Here is a 15,677-nt window from a genome sequence, read left to right on the forward strand (position 1 = left end):
ATCTTTCACCTACTGTTCACCTCAAAAAGTGCAGATACTGTAGAGCACCTGAGCTTGTACATGGAATGATGTTTGTAGTTCATCTGCATGTACAGACCTGAACTACTTAAAACAGGCTGTGAAAATGTACTTATACAATATTAATCAGCACAGTTCTCTCCAGGCAACGCACAGAACAAATCATTCTGTATAATTTAAAGACTGTCAGACCGAGTGAGTCAACCAGGTGTAAACTTACTGTATATGGAGGAGTGGGCAGGGAGATTTTGGAGATAACCTTAAGAAGGTGACCATTAGTCCTGTGATTGATATGCGATATTTGTGTCTGCACCACCACTGCGTTTTTCTCTGTCAAGGTGCTGCAAAGTGGGAAAGGTCGGGGAAGGGGTACCCGAGATTCAACCTCGTACACATCCTGGTCCGCCCCCTCGACCCAGGCCGTGCTCTGCATGCTGGAGTTCCAGTACGAGCGGTAGGAATCCATGGTGAAGGGAGAACTTGTTATGTTGGAGCTGATTTTCCTGACGCATCAAACCAGGTTTCCATTTGCCATGATCCTTCAGGCTGAGCCGTGGAAATGAGAGTCAAGTCCAGTGGGGGATGAAGCAGTGTTGTGGATAGCTCCAAGCAACAGTTTCTATGCGTTTGTCGCACACAGAAGAAGAGTAAACAAGACTGAGGGAGGGTGACATTCACGTCATCTCAATCACATTCTGCCCAGTGAGGTAGAACAAGTCCAGGTAAGTATTGTGAGGGAAAATCATTGGTCAAAGTCGCGCCAAAAAGTGTCTTCCTTGGCAGCAGGTGGAAGTCACAGCTTGGTCCGGCATTCCTGAACATGACCACAGGAGGTGTGTAAACACAGAGGCAAGCATTTCTTCTCTTCTTGTCCTCTTTGACGATCAACCCAGTCTCTCTCTGTTCTATCTGACCTGCTTTCCTCACAGGAAAACCATATCATGCCGCTCAGTGAAGCTCACACCCCCACGTCAGCTCCGGGCTTGCTCTCCCCTCTCTCTCTCTCTCTCTCTCTCTCTCTCTCTCTCTGTCTCTCTGTCTCTCTGTCTCTCTCCCTCTCTGGAGATTCATTAACAATACTACGCGGCCGTAGCAACCCCGACCCGCAGGGAAGCCTCCCAGGGGCCCCTTTTAATTGTTTAGTCCAAGCAGCAGACAGGCGAGGGTTAAATGGCAGCGCTTAGATGTTTCGCTCTTTCCCGTTTACTTCCTTCTTGGACTGCTGTCATTCCCTCTCCACGCATGCTCCCATGATCACACCACAATGTTACTCGCTGTAGCCGGTGCTCTCTCCTGTCAGAGGAGGTCTACTCACCCTACGCAGGCTACTGTCACCGATACGCTCACTTTAACTCTGTCTACGCAAAAATAAATAAGATTAAATCCCAGACTTCAAGGGCAGACGAATGGATTCTTCTTCCACTTCCTACACTGATCGCTCACAGCAGGATACTGTTCAGCAAAAGTGGGAGGGAAGCAGGTGTGGCTCCGATCTTGAGAGCCACTGGGGCAGGTAGGTTTGCAAATAGATCACCACACGCACAAATAACCCCGCAGACAACACACGCCCTTCCAGCAAAAAGTTGTCAAACTGGCTTCCCTCCCTATGTAACAGCAGAAAAAAAAAACAATTAAGGCTTCCTGATGTGCTGCCTCTTGGTCCCACCTACTGTCATACTGACTGCACACGAACAATTTCCATGTCTCACCGGCTCATAATGGGAGTGAGCAATGCGTGAGCAAACACCTTTCCACAGGCAAATTATTTACAGCAGCAGCTCAACAAAAGACACTTAACATTCCTGACCGGCTCGTTACATCAATCTCTGTTCACGACGACCGATTCACAGGCAAGACCCGATGATCCAGCGCAGCGCACAGACAAGATTAATGTAGATCAGATCAATAGGAGCAGGGAAATCATTGAACAAACCATTAGAGGGTCTGTTGATTACACGTTTATTGTGCTGTTAAATGTGTGTACTTGGATGAGATGTAAACCGTGTAACAAGTAATCTGCTTGTAAAAAAATATATAGCTGTAACGTTATCGCATGCATGCTTCTTACAACTAATATTTATTTCAATTAATTAAATTATTTCATTGACTAATTCATTATTTATTTGGTCTATAAAATGCCAGACAAAAGTGATGTACTTGTTTTCTCTAACAAAAAGTCATAAAGCTACTATAACAGAAGACGAAGAAAAACAACAAATATTTTACTTGTTTATCAAGATGGACCCAGTGAATTAAATTTAGGTGTTTGGATAGATTATCAAAATTGTTGCAGATTTAACCAATTATCATTTCTATTCCTTACTATAACAACAACTCACTGCTAGTGGAGCAAATCTGGGTTTCTTGAGTTTGGGACACTGTGGTACGGAAATGTAAAAAAAAAATACTCTGAAAGCGACAAAAGGAAATAAACTAGTCAGATGATTCTCTATTCTGTGATACAAAAAAATTACATGAATTAAGAAAGATAACGAGTATATTGTAATTATATTTGATGAACGTAAGCTTTAAAACCCACAAACACATAAATGATTCAACACTTTACATTCAGCCCTCATGCCCTCTGTGGTGTGGATGGATGCTGAACAACAGTGATGCTCGGCCTGAAATTTCTTTCAAGCTATTTTTAGATCTCCAAGATAAAACTCATTTCAGCGTGAGTAACTCATGAATTTCAGCCAACGGGAAGATGTGCCATGCAGTCAGTTACAGTAACACATTCACTGGCCTAGTTAAACTGGCTCCCGTCTCTGTGGGCTGACACTGGACACAGCTACATGGACAGCCCGAGGGGGGGGTGGAGTTGTTATGTCCTACTGAGACTACGATTGGCTGATCGACCGGACAAAAGCTCAGTGTAAATACAGCTCGTATCTGTGGGCAACCACTGGGAATGAGGCAGCTCTTTTGTGTGTGAATTCTAGACAGGCCAACTTTGTTGCTGGCCACATTCTGCAGTCTCATCCCCATTATGCCTCCATGAACAGGCGCAGAAGCCCACAGAGGGGGTTAACAGTGTCGAGAGTGGGTATTTAAATGTTTTGACAAAGCCTAAACGTGTCACTAGAGCTTTCTGTTCATCTGCTGATTTTTAGGCACAAACACATGCAGGACTGTTCGTGAAGGATTCTTCCGACATTTCAACCTGAAAGAGCCAATTTCACTTGACAAGGACTATAAACTAGAGATGGACATTAAAAAAAAGCATAGAAAGTTGGCAACCAATGTTTGGTCAGATTCAGGCTGGTTCACTCATTTAGTCTTTGATTATATTATCTTAATCTACATAAATCATGAAACTTTTCTGATTTAAGATTACTTTAATAAAATTAGCTTAACATATTGGGAAATATGCATGTTTGCTTTGTTGCAGAGAGTTTAATGAGGGGATTACTGCCACTGGGTGCCAGACAACTGGCCCTAGCCAAGAGGTAGTTTGGCAAACAAGACCCAGTTCAAATGGATAATTTATATACAAAGATTTTTGTACAGCTTTATTAACAAGAAATAAATGTTTTGATCAGTAAACTCTACAGGTGCTGGTTTGTGGATTTTGTGACCTTTGCAAAGGTGTTTCCTCGTGTTTCCAGTCTTTTCGCTAAGCTAGGTTAACTGGCTGCTGGATCCAGCTTCTTATTTACCTTATAGATGAGAGAGTTGTGTCAATCTTCTCATTCTCAGGTTTGTTTTTAGAATGTCAAACTACTAAATTAACACCAATGCATTAAAGGCACACTATGTGAGTTTTTCAGCCCATCCTCATCAGAAAAACAACCATTTATACATGTGGACAGTGGCGCATTGGTACCACTGGTCTGTACCTGGTTGGTGGTGTCGCTGAGGGCCACTAACATCTTCTCCAGAGCCGTTTGGAGTCGTTTGCTGATGCCCATCAGATATTCCTCGTTCTCCAGCTGTGTCCCCGCTCCCAGGAGCAGGCTTTCCATCATCTCCTGAGAAACCTCCAGACCCTCGTCAGCCTCCGTCTCTCCAGGCCACAAACTCACATTGTCTGCGCCGATCTCGCTGCCCTGGAAACTTTCTGCAGAGTGACCTGGTGTGATCCGTGGAACAGAGAGCAGAAATGTCACATCAAACCAAGATACTGTGAGAGAGGAATCAGCATAATCATGTAAAACCTTGTAAGAACAGTAAATAATCAGCTTCACAAACCATTTGAAGCTTCCACAACAAAATAAATTGCTGTAAGGGTTAGTGTAGGACAAGAACAGCCGTTAAATGCTAGTCATGTTGTTTATTTTCATGACAGGATGTAAAGCAGTGCTAAATATATAACCATAACAAGGGGTTAGGCGCATACATCCTCCAGATCAAGTGAGTAAACAACGCTGACTCAAGTGTACCTTAGGCTAGTTTGATGAAATCACAGAATCTGCATCATCATATGAAATATTTTATGACGGCAGCAGGTGGCAGTGTGGATCATATTTAACACTGTGTAGATTTCTACTTATGAAAATGTTTTAATGTTGGAACAATGTTAAAGCCAGGTCAAGATAGTTCTGTCAACCAGAATTTTAAGGGATTTGAATTCACTATAGCGTCATCGTTTATGGTCAGACACATTAAATCATATGGACCCGTGCACAGTAACACGAGTGGGCTACAGTTGCACCTCTGTATTCGGCACTTGTGTGTGTTTTCATGACACGTCACTGCTGAATGTCATTTGAAAGTTATTTACATTAAGACGCACGATTAGATTAGAGAAGAGTTGCAACGGCTGCGCAAACAAATGGTCTCACATAACAATTTCACAAAGAGAAATCATCATTTGCATGCAAGAATATGATTACACCAGCGATGACAATCTACCTGCAGCTTGGCACGAGAACATACTCTCGAGGAGACGTGTAATATGAAATGCATTGTTGAGTTACTGTACAATTTATGTAATTTGCCCCAAAGGCTGATGGTCAAACATCTATTTCTAGATGTATCACTGTGGTAACAGTTTAAAGATTGTAGAGGAAAGTGCTGAAGACAGATTGGGCTTTCGATCCATTATCCTGTCAGTTAGCTACACTGTTGTTTAGTGGTTTATATGAGTAGCTACGGTTTTGGAATTAGGTATGAAGTATTAGGATTAGCATGTTAAGATGAGACTTTGTTGTCTTTAGCTCCCATGGAGTCACCACCTAAAGTTGTTATGAACCATTCAAGGGGCAGGTAACTTTGATCCAGTTTTCTTACATATGAATGAAAGACCAGGACTTACTGACAATGCTGCTATTTGCATGTGATCAAGCTGAATTTGTCTGCAACAACTGTACACATTTTTCCAATCATAGAGACAAAACTCAATGCTTGATGAAGAAAAAGAGGACGATGCACTCTTTGTTCCAGCAACAGCATCATGTAGTCATGGTGCACTATATTAGCAGCAGAGGGGGTTAGCTTAAACTGCAGTCATGGCAGTCAGCAGCACTCTGGATGTGGCATCAACGCTTTGTGTTGTGTTGTGCTCAAGTTGTCTATTAAAAACAGATTTCAAAACTCCAACCCATATGGTTTAAAACAGATTTAAACCGAATGGTTTTGTTATCTAGACGTAAAAACACAAACTAATTCCAAGCCAAATAAGTGTAACAAACTGTATTATGAAAGTGCAGCTACATGGTGTAAAACAGAAACACACAGATTTATTTCCTGATGTCTTTTTTGCTTGCTAAAACATAAATCTCACCTCCACGTAACTACTAACATCTGAACCAACATATTTGGGTGGGTGGGATGCGGCCCACATGTTGCCAAAACACAGACAGTAACATTACTTATTATTTAGACCTGATGTTACTTGCCTGCAGGTCTGGCAGGCTGTGTGTTTACTCTCTGCCAGTTAGCTCTCTGTGTGGTGGATTGGGGAGCTGTGGCCTGCTGCTCTCCACTGGAAGCAGACAGACTCTGCATGTGGAGGCCCATCGTTTCCTCTGCTGCTGCTGTGGTCTTCAGGACCTCCACCAGAGCCTGAGTGAGTTTCTCGTTGGCCTGACGCAGAATGTTTCTGAAAGCAGCAAAATGGTTATGTCATTAACAAGTTGATTACTCAAAATATCTGTTGTGTGGCGAGCAGAAAGGTTTGGAGTGATAATGACACCTGCTACAATTGAGTCTACTTTGGCTTCAGCTGGAAAAAACTTTTTCTATATCATGTGGAGCACTAATACAAACAAACAGTTAATCATGAAGGTACAACTGAATACAAAGCTAAAGAAGTTAAGACAGTTCTACTTTGTGGAGCATCTTAGCACAAAATTAATTTTTACTGGGGACCGTGCATACAGTTTCTCTCCCTACCTTTCAGCGTCCTGATCGGAGGACTCTCCATCATCCTGCGATGACGATTTGCCTCCACCAGCGAGCTTTATTCTCGTCCCCCCCGGATCTTCCTCTTCCTCAGCTTCTTCTGGAGTATCTCCTCTCTGCTTTAAGGCCTGTACAGGCAGGAGGGAAAACACAGACAGCAGCCCCGTCATTGCAAAGTTGGAGCCGGATAAACAGACTCCTGAAAACTCTGGGCAGCAAACGACAGCGTGGCTGTGTTTGTGACCATCAGTAAAAGTGTATTCAAATAAGTGCAGCGAGGCGCACGTACACACACTGCCCTTGTACGAGCACACACACACAAACACAAAGACGCACTTTAACTCTCTTGGAGCGGAGAGAAACACTAGTATCTTTGTGCTGCTATGGCAACAGGTGCACCTGAGGCACAACACTGGCTGGAGCGACAGCCCCACCTACTGGATGACCAGCAGAAATACAAGCATTTCACTTCACTCTCAGACAGGCTGCACTGTGCAGTGACTACTGATGAGCGAGACGGACACTGATCTCAGTCAAACAATCACTTTTTCAGACAGTTTCCTGAGTAACAGACAACACAAAATGCTTAACACAGACAGATCAGACTAATCTATTGTCTGTGTTGAGACAGAAATCTTCACACTTAACTGTGTTTTACTTTATTTTGTGTTTACATTACTTAACACTAACATTACTCTTTTTGCCATAACAATTTATATACATTTACATGATATTTAATATTTAATAATACTTAACATATAAAACATGGTATAAATAAAAGAGTATATGCAATCTCATTTATATTACTGGATATTCTTCATATTACAACAGATTTCAAGATTAATGAATGTGATATTCAAGTTTAAATCAAGTCTGTGACATGTTTAACAAATAATACTCTTTATAGCTCTATAACAGTCTCTGAAATTGAAAGAAAATTTGCATTCAACAGCACACAAACAGACAACTATCTTGTCTTAATATACCAATTACAAACAATAACTGACTTTTATTTATAATTCATTATCCCATCGCTTAGTTTGTGTTTTAAACTTAAGAACTGAAACCTTCAATGTCAGACTCTAAAATCTAGAGCTGCTTTATCCTTTTTTTTTCGGCCTTGAGGGTTTGGATTAGTAATAATAAGTCACTATGAAAGGGTGCACACACAAAACTGAAAATTATGAGCACATATGACACAAAATAAAGGTGTCACATGAACTTGGCCTGACTGCATATTTCTTACCATTTGTCAAAATACTTTCAACCAAATGATAAATAATTTGTTCTAATTACGTCAAATGGTCGTATTGTCATGACCAAACTAAATCATATTTGTACACTAACCTAGTGCACATTGAAGTCTAATAGTCAACTTTAAATTTTAGATTTTAAATTGAACTATATATTTGATGTTGTTTAAACCCATTTGCTTGCACAGCTAGTGTTAATAACAGATTTCTGTTTGAAACCTAAATGATCGGCGTAACTGAATATTATTCTGTTGATCAACACAGTTATTTTATACCGTCACTCCTACAACTTTCCTGACCCTTTCCTGCCTCACATGATCAATGAAATACAACCAAACATCACATGACACATGGACTTCTTGTACACATGATGAACACATTGAGTGCGTGTGATGTGCATGACTCGACGATGTTGACCATGAGGATTTTTGGTGGAGCTACAGTGTTTTATGCAGTCATTACAGTAGATAACTCAGAAGAATATGAGATAATATAACATAATCATCCAAACATCTGAATTAGGCATTGTAAGAAAATTAACAGAGCCATTTTTTCTCACTAGCAAAGCTGAACTCTCAACATTAAACCTAATCAGAGCAAATTACAAAAGCTTAAGAACTTTTTCAAACTAGCTAATCCTTCGAATCACTGTGTCGGAGCAACTCATCTCACAAAGAAAACTGAACCTGACAGCCACTGCGATCACACAGTTAAAGCCTAATCATGCAATAAATGGTTAGTGAAAACCTAGCATGCACTGGGACTAGCCCGTCAAGGCGAGGAGGAGTGATTTAAAGAAATAATGTCAAATCAACATCAGTCGGTGTATGCAAAGTAGATAGGCAAGACAGTATGCACAATCAAGAAAGTGCATTTTGTCAGAAGTGGATAAACAAGTATGCTTCTCGTGAAATCTTTGAAACTGTTGTGAGAGATACTGGCAAATTTTTTTTCCTCTGATATTGGAAGCAGTTGTGTGAGATTATCAAAAGAGCTGTTTAATGCATTTTATTATCGTACATACTTACATACTTATCAGTAATAAAAGACTACAATCACAAGTTTAATCTGTATAAGAGTAAAATAAACCATTTGTTGCTCTTAATTTGAAAAGCATGCTTTTTAACATGCTTCTGTGCTACTTTGGGCATCAAAAGACATGCAGGTACTGTTCCCTGAAAAACCAAATTAATGGTTCGGCTTTTTGGTTAAACATTGGTTTATTAATATTACATAACAGGAGGCTAGAAAGAGCTGTAAGCTTATCCACAAAATCTCAGTGGGAAATGTGCTGAATACCAAACATTCAACACAACAAAAAAAAAATACAACATCCCACTCTACACATACTGTATTAATGTTGCTGCCAATTTCACAAATATGTTGCTGCAAAGTTTAATATTTGGATCCTCGTCAAACACACAAAGAGTGATCTGCTTTACCCACAGTATTAATTGTAGAAATGAAACAAAATCACTGTTAGCAGGTAAAAAAAAAGGCAAATAATATTAGCCTAAGGATGAATAATATTGGCTAGAGTAATCGATGCAACACCTGCATTGCGACACAGTGCATCTCAAAATTAATGACGCAGCAGTAATGACCTCCCTCAGATGAAATGAAGTGTGGAGAGTGAATAAACACATGATAATAATAATGACACCAACCTGTTCAGGTTCTGATTTCTGGAGCTCTTTTTTCAACTTTCTGATCTCAGCATTCCTCTCCTCCAGCTCCCTCTCCAGTCTCTCCTTCTCAACCTCCTCCAGCCAGGCGCCCGAGCTGGGTGAAGCTCCAGTCCGCTCATTCTTCACCTTCTCCTCCAGCTCCTCTTCGTCCGACTGGGTCTGCATGGAGGTGCACCTCTGGCCGGCTCGCTTGTTGATTCTAGCCAGCTCAGTCTGCTGTGCAAACTCCACGGACATCTGAACTATCGCCTGTCAGCAAAGATCGAAAGATGATGTGTCTTAATACTGTGTATGATGGAGTGCTGTTACAGTGTTGGTAGCAATTTGACAGTACACTGTAGTTCTTCTGTTCTATTTGTGTTCTCCTATTAAAACAGGTTTCAATGTTCTGTAACCATTTTAATAATGGATTATTCTGCTGATTATTTTCTCCTGACGACTAATTGTTTGGGCCATAAAACTTCAGACAAAAGTAAAACTGCACTTCCCTGGAGCCCAGATGACATCTTTAAATGTCTTGTTTTGTCTGGCATGCAGACTGCAACTCAAACATTTTTAGTTTACTGCCAGACAAGATAACAAGCAAATATTCATAATCTTTAAACTTGAACCAGCATATTTGATCACTAATTCATCTGATTATTAATTAATCCAATACTGCAAAATACTTCTTTTGCAAATGTATTTGATTCTGACTGGACAGAAGGGTTGCACGAGAACCCAAAATTGATGGTCACCTACCTTGGCAACTTCCTCCTCCACTCTCTCCCAGTCTTGTCTCTCTTCCGGCACGACTGGCCCGGCACCCCTAAGGCTCCTGATTGAGCTTCCAGCCCCGTTAATACCGTTCAGATTCTGCTCCTCCTCTCTTCTATCTTCCTCACGCTCCGGTTCCCTTTCTTCTCTCAGTCTCTTCAGCTCCCTGTTATGCTGCTCTTGGAGAGCTGCTACTTCTTGGACATACTTGTGGTAGAGAGCTTTCCTCAGCGCCTGCAGCTGCGCCGTCAAGCCTGCAGACCTGGCAGGCAAGCTCAACTCCACACCTCCCTCTGAAAGGTTCTCTTCACCTAGGTCCTGAGAGGGGTGAAGAAAGCAAAACAGAGGAAGAAAGGAAGTTACAAAAATAAAACTACAAGATAACAGTGGCTGTGTTAAAATGAAGAAGATGATAACATATGAACTTATGTAAATTGAAAGTTCCTCAAGACTGTTCCTGAAATAAACATGTCCTCTTTGCTTCACACCACCCGCCCTTTAAACCCGATTAAATACACTGTTTTGTCCTATTCACCCTCCCGGGATGATAACGCGATAAAGGGGTACATTACATTACAGCTACATTTTCCCCTCACACACTACCACTCTTGTCTTGTAATGAATCCCTGTCTGTTTCACAGTCGTTCAGCATCTTTAGCTCCACTCGCCTCGAGCTTAACATTTCCAAGCCAAACCTAGGATGTCTTCAAGTGTATCATGCCCGAATTTGTTTCAGTTTCTCTCCCGTTCTCGCTCCTCCTGCGCTCCTGTCAATCTTCGACTCTCTTATCAGATCTCTGAACAAGGGGGTAAACACACGAGCTGTGGCAACTTTGAGGTTGGAAGGGAGAGGCGAACTAAGACACGATGGAAGTTGGAGTGATGTGAGCGAGAGATGGTTTAAATAGAGGGCAGCTCATTCACGCAAGACAGTATCCTCCTTTCATGCAGCCGCCGTGACTAGAGTACGTCCACTTGGTTTATGAGCAAAACTGCAGCTTATGTAACGTCGGAGCCTTTTAATCGTTCAGATACAGGACCGTTCATGATGCTGCTTCTGGAGCAAAGCTGGGGATGGGGATTTAGGGCACGTTATAGCCTAAAGGCTGCAACTGCCCCCTCCCACCCGCACTGTCATAGCGTCTTAATGCATGTACACGTTTCAGCTCGTAGTAAGATGTGATGCATGTGACATGGAAGATTTAGATGAGGGCAAAAACGTAGCAGCCAAACCTTAAGTAGTTCCTCTCTGTGCTCCTCCGTCATCTCAGAGCTGGACTGTGTAACACTGGACGGGCAGAGAAAGAAAATGTGAGGTCAGAATGAATTGTTCGCAAACCTCAAACAAATTAAGAGTTAGTGCAGTTTATATGTGTATTTTCTTTTTATTTGAAAAATGATCTACCTGGTAGCCTGAAGTGATTTGTTACTATTTTACAGGCTGCCACTGACAAATTAAAAAAACTAAAATCTTGCTGAGCTTCTATGCTTCTTGGTTGTGAGCATATACCTCTAAATATTCCTGCCATCCCTGAGGATAATAAAATGATTACAGAGTGAAGAGGTTAATAGATTCAGCATCAAAACAAAAAAAATGGCATGTTAAATCCAAAAGCATTAAAGGAAACACAAACTGAAATTATTACATTACTAATGCTGCAATATTTACAGATTATTTTCTCGATTAATGGATTTATGGTTTTAATATGTTCCAAAGTAGTAATACATTTATCTCTCCAACTTTTAAGATATCATCTTCAAAATCCTTTCTTTCCCCAACCAGCACTCCAAAACCCAAAGATATTGGGTTTAATATCATATGACAGAGAAGAATGTTTTGCATTTATCTTGAAAAATGACAGAAACTTGGACTGGATAATCAAAATAGTTGCAGAACGAGATCTGAAAATCCATCAGCTCAGTTGTTAAAGTGGGCGTCCAATGTACAGCAGCCCAGGGTTCAATCCCGACCTGTGGCTCTTTGCTGCATGCCATCCCCCACCCTCTCTCTCTCTTATCCCATTTGCTGTCACCTCTGCTGCCCGATCAATAAAGCCATAAAGGCCCAAAAATATACTTTAATAAACGTTACTATATCATACTGTGGAGCCACTCAGCTTCTTTTTAGCCATGAGGTAGATTTCCCCCAGAGAAATATGGTTTTCTTCTTGGAAGAGTGTATGTTTATTGTTATCATACAAACAGCAGTAGGTCATAGATATGAGAGGTCTTAAAATAGATCAGAATACACAGATTCCCATACAGGCTTACATTTATTCAGTCTCATTCTCCTATAACACAGCATATTCTTGAGTGCTGGGCCAAGGGTGAAACACATGACACAGACTTACTCTTTTTCACTTTTTTTCCCATTTCAGTGCAAACTTGTAGTTCTTCATAAACATCATATAATTTGTCTTAATGAGTGGAACATCCTCAAAAAGTTCAAATTCATCTTGTTTTCTATGTTGCACTTCACTGCTCAGATGATCACTTCCCTCAGGAAGCCATCTGGCTGGCTGGAAATGTACTTTTTATAGGTTAGTGGGCTAACAAAAGGCAGGAACAACGCTTCACACAACCTACTGAATATTTCATTAGTCAACTGAACTGGGTCAGACAGCTTCACGTGCTACACAGGATGTGCAGACCAGCTTCTATGGGAAAGTTATCTCATGAAAATCATGTGGGTTCTCCTTACACATGCACTTTATAAGTCAATCAATAGTATTGTTTTTGAGGGAGATATGTCAGCTGAACAGAGGAGGCGTTTTTTTAGCTATTATTTTTACTGTAGCTGCTTAGTTTAAAGCATCTCACATGGGTGCATGTATTTGCTTGTCTGTCGAGGGTGTATTTTTCATCTTTTTCTAATTGTGATTTTCCACAGACTTGGACTATGCAGGACTTCTTCAGTGAAGCCACTGCATGCTTCTTTTTGGCTCCCATCTACCTCAGTAGAAACACTGTTTTGCTGTGAGGTACTCCAAAACTGCATCTAATGGGGTTGAGTAGATAATGACTGAATTTTCATTTTTTGGTGAACTCAAAGAATTTGTGGTCATCACCTGAAATGTGTCTGAGTTCCCGTGACCTCCTCTAGTCGCTGCTGCAGCATGAGGAGCTCAGTGAGGTATCGCTCCTCAGTCTCGGCTGCCTGCTGCTGGTAGTGAGCTCGGAGATGCTCCACCTCCTGTCTGTGACTCTCCTCCAGCCGGAGCTGCTTCTCCTGTTCTTCTGCCTTCAGCCTCTGTAATTCTTCTGTCAGGCAGGTAGATGGTGCACCAGCCCGCTCCTTCACATCTAACCGAGGAGAGAGGTGGGATGTGAAATTCAATATGCTCGACTGGATAGCATTTAAGATTACAATCAATGACATGAAAGTTTAATGCTCCTTCTGTCAAAAATGATTCGCTATGGTAACACATAACAGCATCAAGTAAGAACTGAGTGAACAAAGAGAGGTGAAATAAATAAATAACACAAAACAGCAGAGGTTGAGACAACAAATAAAGTTATTAGTGAACCTTTTTATTAATTTGTCTAACAGTTAAGTATGTGTTTGCAGTTAACAGATATATATTTCACACTACATGCATATGCAGGATGTGCAAAATGTCAACCGTTTGTTCACAATATTACATTTAGCCATGAAGATTAGCTCGTTAGCGCAGTTGATCCAAAAAAAAAAAAATCAAAGCAGAGAGTGTAACTGTTGGATTTCTGTTTGTTGCAGACAACAAATGTAAAGATGTGTTATGAAAAGCACATAGTGAGTGGCACATATGTGAAATGACAGTTATTCACTCAAGAGTGAGCAGAACCTCTAAAACACTGTGGGCTAAAAAACAGCAGAATACACAGAGAACAAAGAATACTACAGGAAACTGTCATCTTATTACACACCTCTGTGTTTTGGCTCAGTGCCCTGGTATCAGTGCTTGACATGTTTTTTTCATCCGAGAGGAAAACTCTGCACTTACCTTCGCTTGAAGAGGTGCTCATGCTGGCAACTTGCACGCGCAGGTCAGAGATCTCCTTCTCACTGCTGCTCTTGAGTTCATCATATGACCTCTGCAGTTCCATCACCTAGAAGACCAACGGATTTGTTAGCGTTTCTAGGGGTGTAATGGTGCACTCGTTCAAAACTTCCACGGTATGGAAGTCACGGATCATGAAGTCATAGTTTCATTCTATACAATAACATGCACTCAAAACCTGATGATTTGCCTTTAGTGTGAATCTGGGACACAGCTCATGTCGACACATGTCACAAGTTATTACCTTGTTCCCATCGGCTCTCAGCAGAGCCTGAAGCTGTGACAGTCGATGATGTTCCTGCTCAATCGTTACCCTCACCTGCTGAAGATTTCTGTAGAGCTCTACATAAGAGAGAGCATATTTGAATATGTGTAAACACGCTGCTTCTGTAAGTGTGCATATTTAAAGCACTTTGTAGGTATAAAATAACTTTACTACAGGCTTGTTTTAAACTGTAATAACATTACTTAAACAGACAAATTACCTCTGGCTTCCAGTACAATGGTAGTAGATTCCTTAGTTTCATGTCTGTCTGCCAAAGGAGGCGGCTGGCTGTCTTCGTCAACACTCTCCAAAAACTCTTCACCAAACATCTTTTTAAAACACTGAACACCGAACAGACAACAGACAAGATTACATCCTTCATACACCTGGCAAATTCATAAAAAAAAAACAAAAAAAAATGTTTGTTTTCATGAATTACCTGAATGATCTCACTGCATTCTATTGACACAGCCTGTAACATGTTGTGGTATTTGAAGATTTTTGGCTCGTCTGAAAGAAATTAAGCAAGAAATGTTCCATTCGTGACTGATTAAAATGTTAAATAGGCTCCAATAGGTCCTCTGACGAACGCACGGTAACCAACAAGTACAGAATCAAGGATAGTCACAACAAGGCAGTATCCTGTTCAGTGTGGATCCATCATGAATGATAAATCAAAAGCCTCTCTGGGGGGCACTGAAGGGCAACCGACTACAGGTCTGCTCACCCTGGTCACCGTGATCTTTCAGGTTCTTCAGCTTCAGCTCCAGAGAGTGTGTGCGGGCGTCCGTCTCCTCCTGCAGCACTTCAAGCTGGGCGGCGTGAATCTGAGACAGGCTGATGCGCTGGGCCTCCATCTGTAGCCTGTACTCACCCTGGAAAAGCAAGAAATATCTTTTTTCATTAACACTGCTGAAATAAAGCACATTTTTCACATGTATAATTAGATTTCACGTAGCGAGTGTTTGTCTTAATATCCCTAAAAGTCTTCCAGAGGACGACACTAAATGGCACTGAATAAAAAAAACACCACATGGATTCACATCATTTGTAATTTATCCTAAATGTAATTATGCAGCTGGCTATACAAATCTGCTAATCAGAGGAGATAAATGATTAAATAACATAAATCCTCCGTATCGTATTTTAACGACAGAGCAGCCGCACATGCCATCTGTGTTCAGGATGAGAGGTCTGCTATTATCACTTCTGTAACGGAGAACTAAAGGCAAACAGTAAGGCCCCTTTCTCTCACAATGCATTATGCATTAGCACAAATTGGTTAAGGCTTCACAATTATGAAACTGCA

General features: G+C 41.2%; 1 protein-coding gene across 5 annotated transcripts in view; it reads right to left on the reverse strand.

Moving 5' to 3' along the window:
- akap9 (A kinase (PRKA) anchor protein 9) overlaps positions 1–15,677 on the reverse strand; it is a 66,340-nt gene that overhangs the window by 25,788 nt on the left and 24,875 nt on the right. For all 5 annotated transcript variants that reach the window (XM_030411498.1, XM_030411497.1, XM_030411500.1 and 2 more), the window contains 12 exons: positions 15,096–15,243; positions 14,808–14,878; positions 14,589–14,709; positions 14,348–14,445; positions 14,047–14,152; positions 13,132–13,366; positions 11,297–11,351; positions 10,049–10,381; positions 9,287–9,556; positions 6,358–6,494; positions 5,862–6,064; positions 3,861–4,093 (listed from right to left, as the gene is read on the reverse strand). In XM_030411498.1, coding sequence (XP_030267358.1) covers positions 3,861–4,093; positions 5,862–6,064; positions 6,358–6,494; positions 9,287–9,556; positions 10,049–10,381; positions 11,297–11,351; positions 13,132–13,366; positions 14,047–14,152; positions 14,348–14,445; positions 14,589–14,709; positions 14,808–14,878; positions 15,096–15,243 — 2,010 coding nt within the window. The remainder of the gene's footprint in view (positions 1–3,860; positions 4,094–5,861; positions 6,065–6,357; positions 6,495–9,286; positions 9,557–10,048; positions 10,382–11,296; positions 11,352–13,131; positions 13,367–14,046; positions 14,153–14,347; positions 14,446–14,588; positions 14,710–14,807; positions 14,879–15,095; positions 15,244–15,677) is intronic.

The sequence above is a fragment of the Sparus aurata genome, chromosome 3 (genome assembly GCF_900880675.1).
Source record: "Sparus aurata chromosome 3, fSpaAur1.1, whole genome shotgun sequence".
Lineage (NCBI taxonomy): Eukaryota > Metazoa > Chordata > Actinopteri > Spariformes > Sparidae > Sparus > Sparus aurata.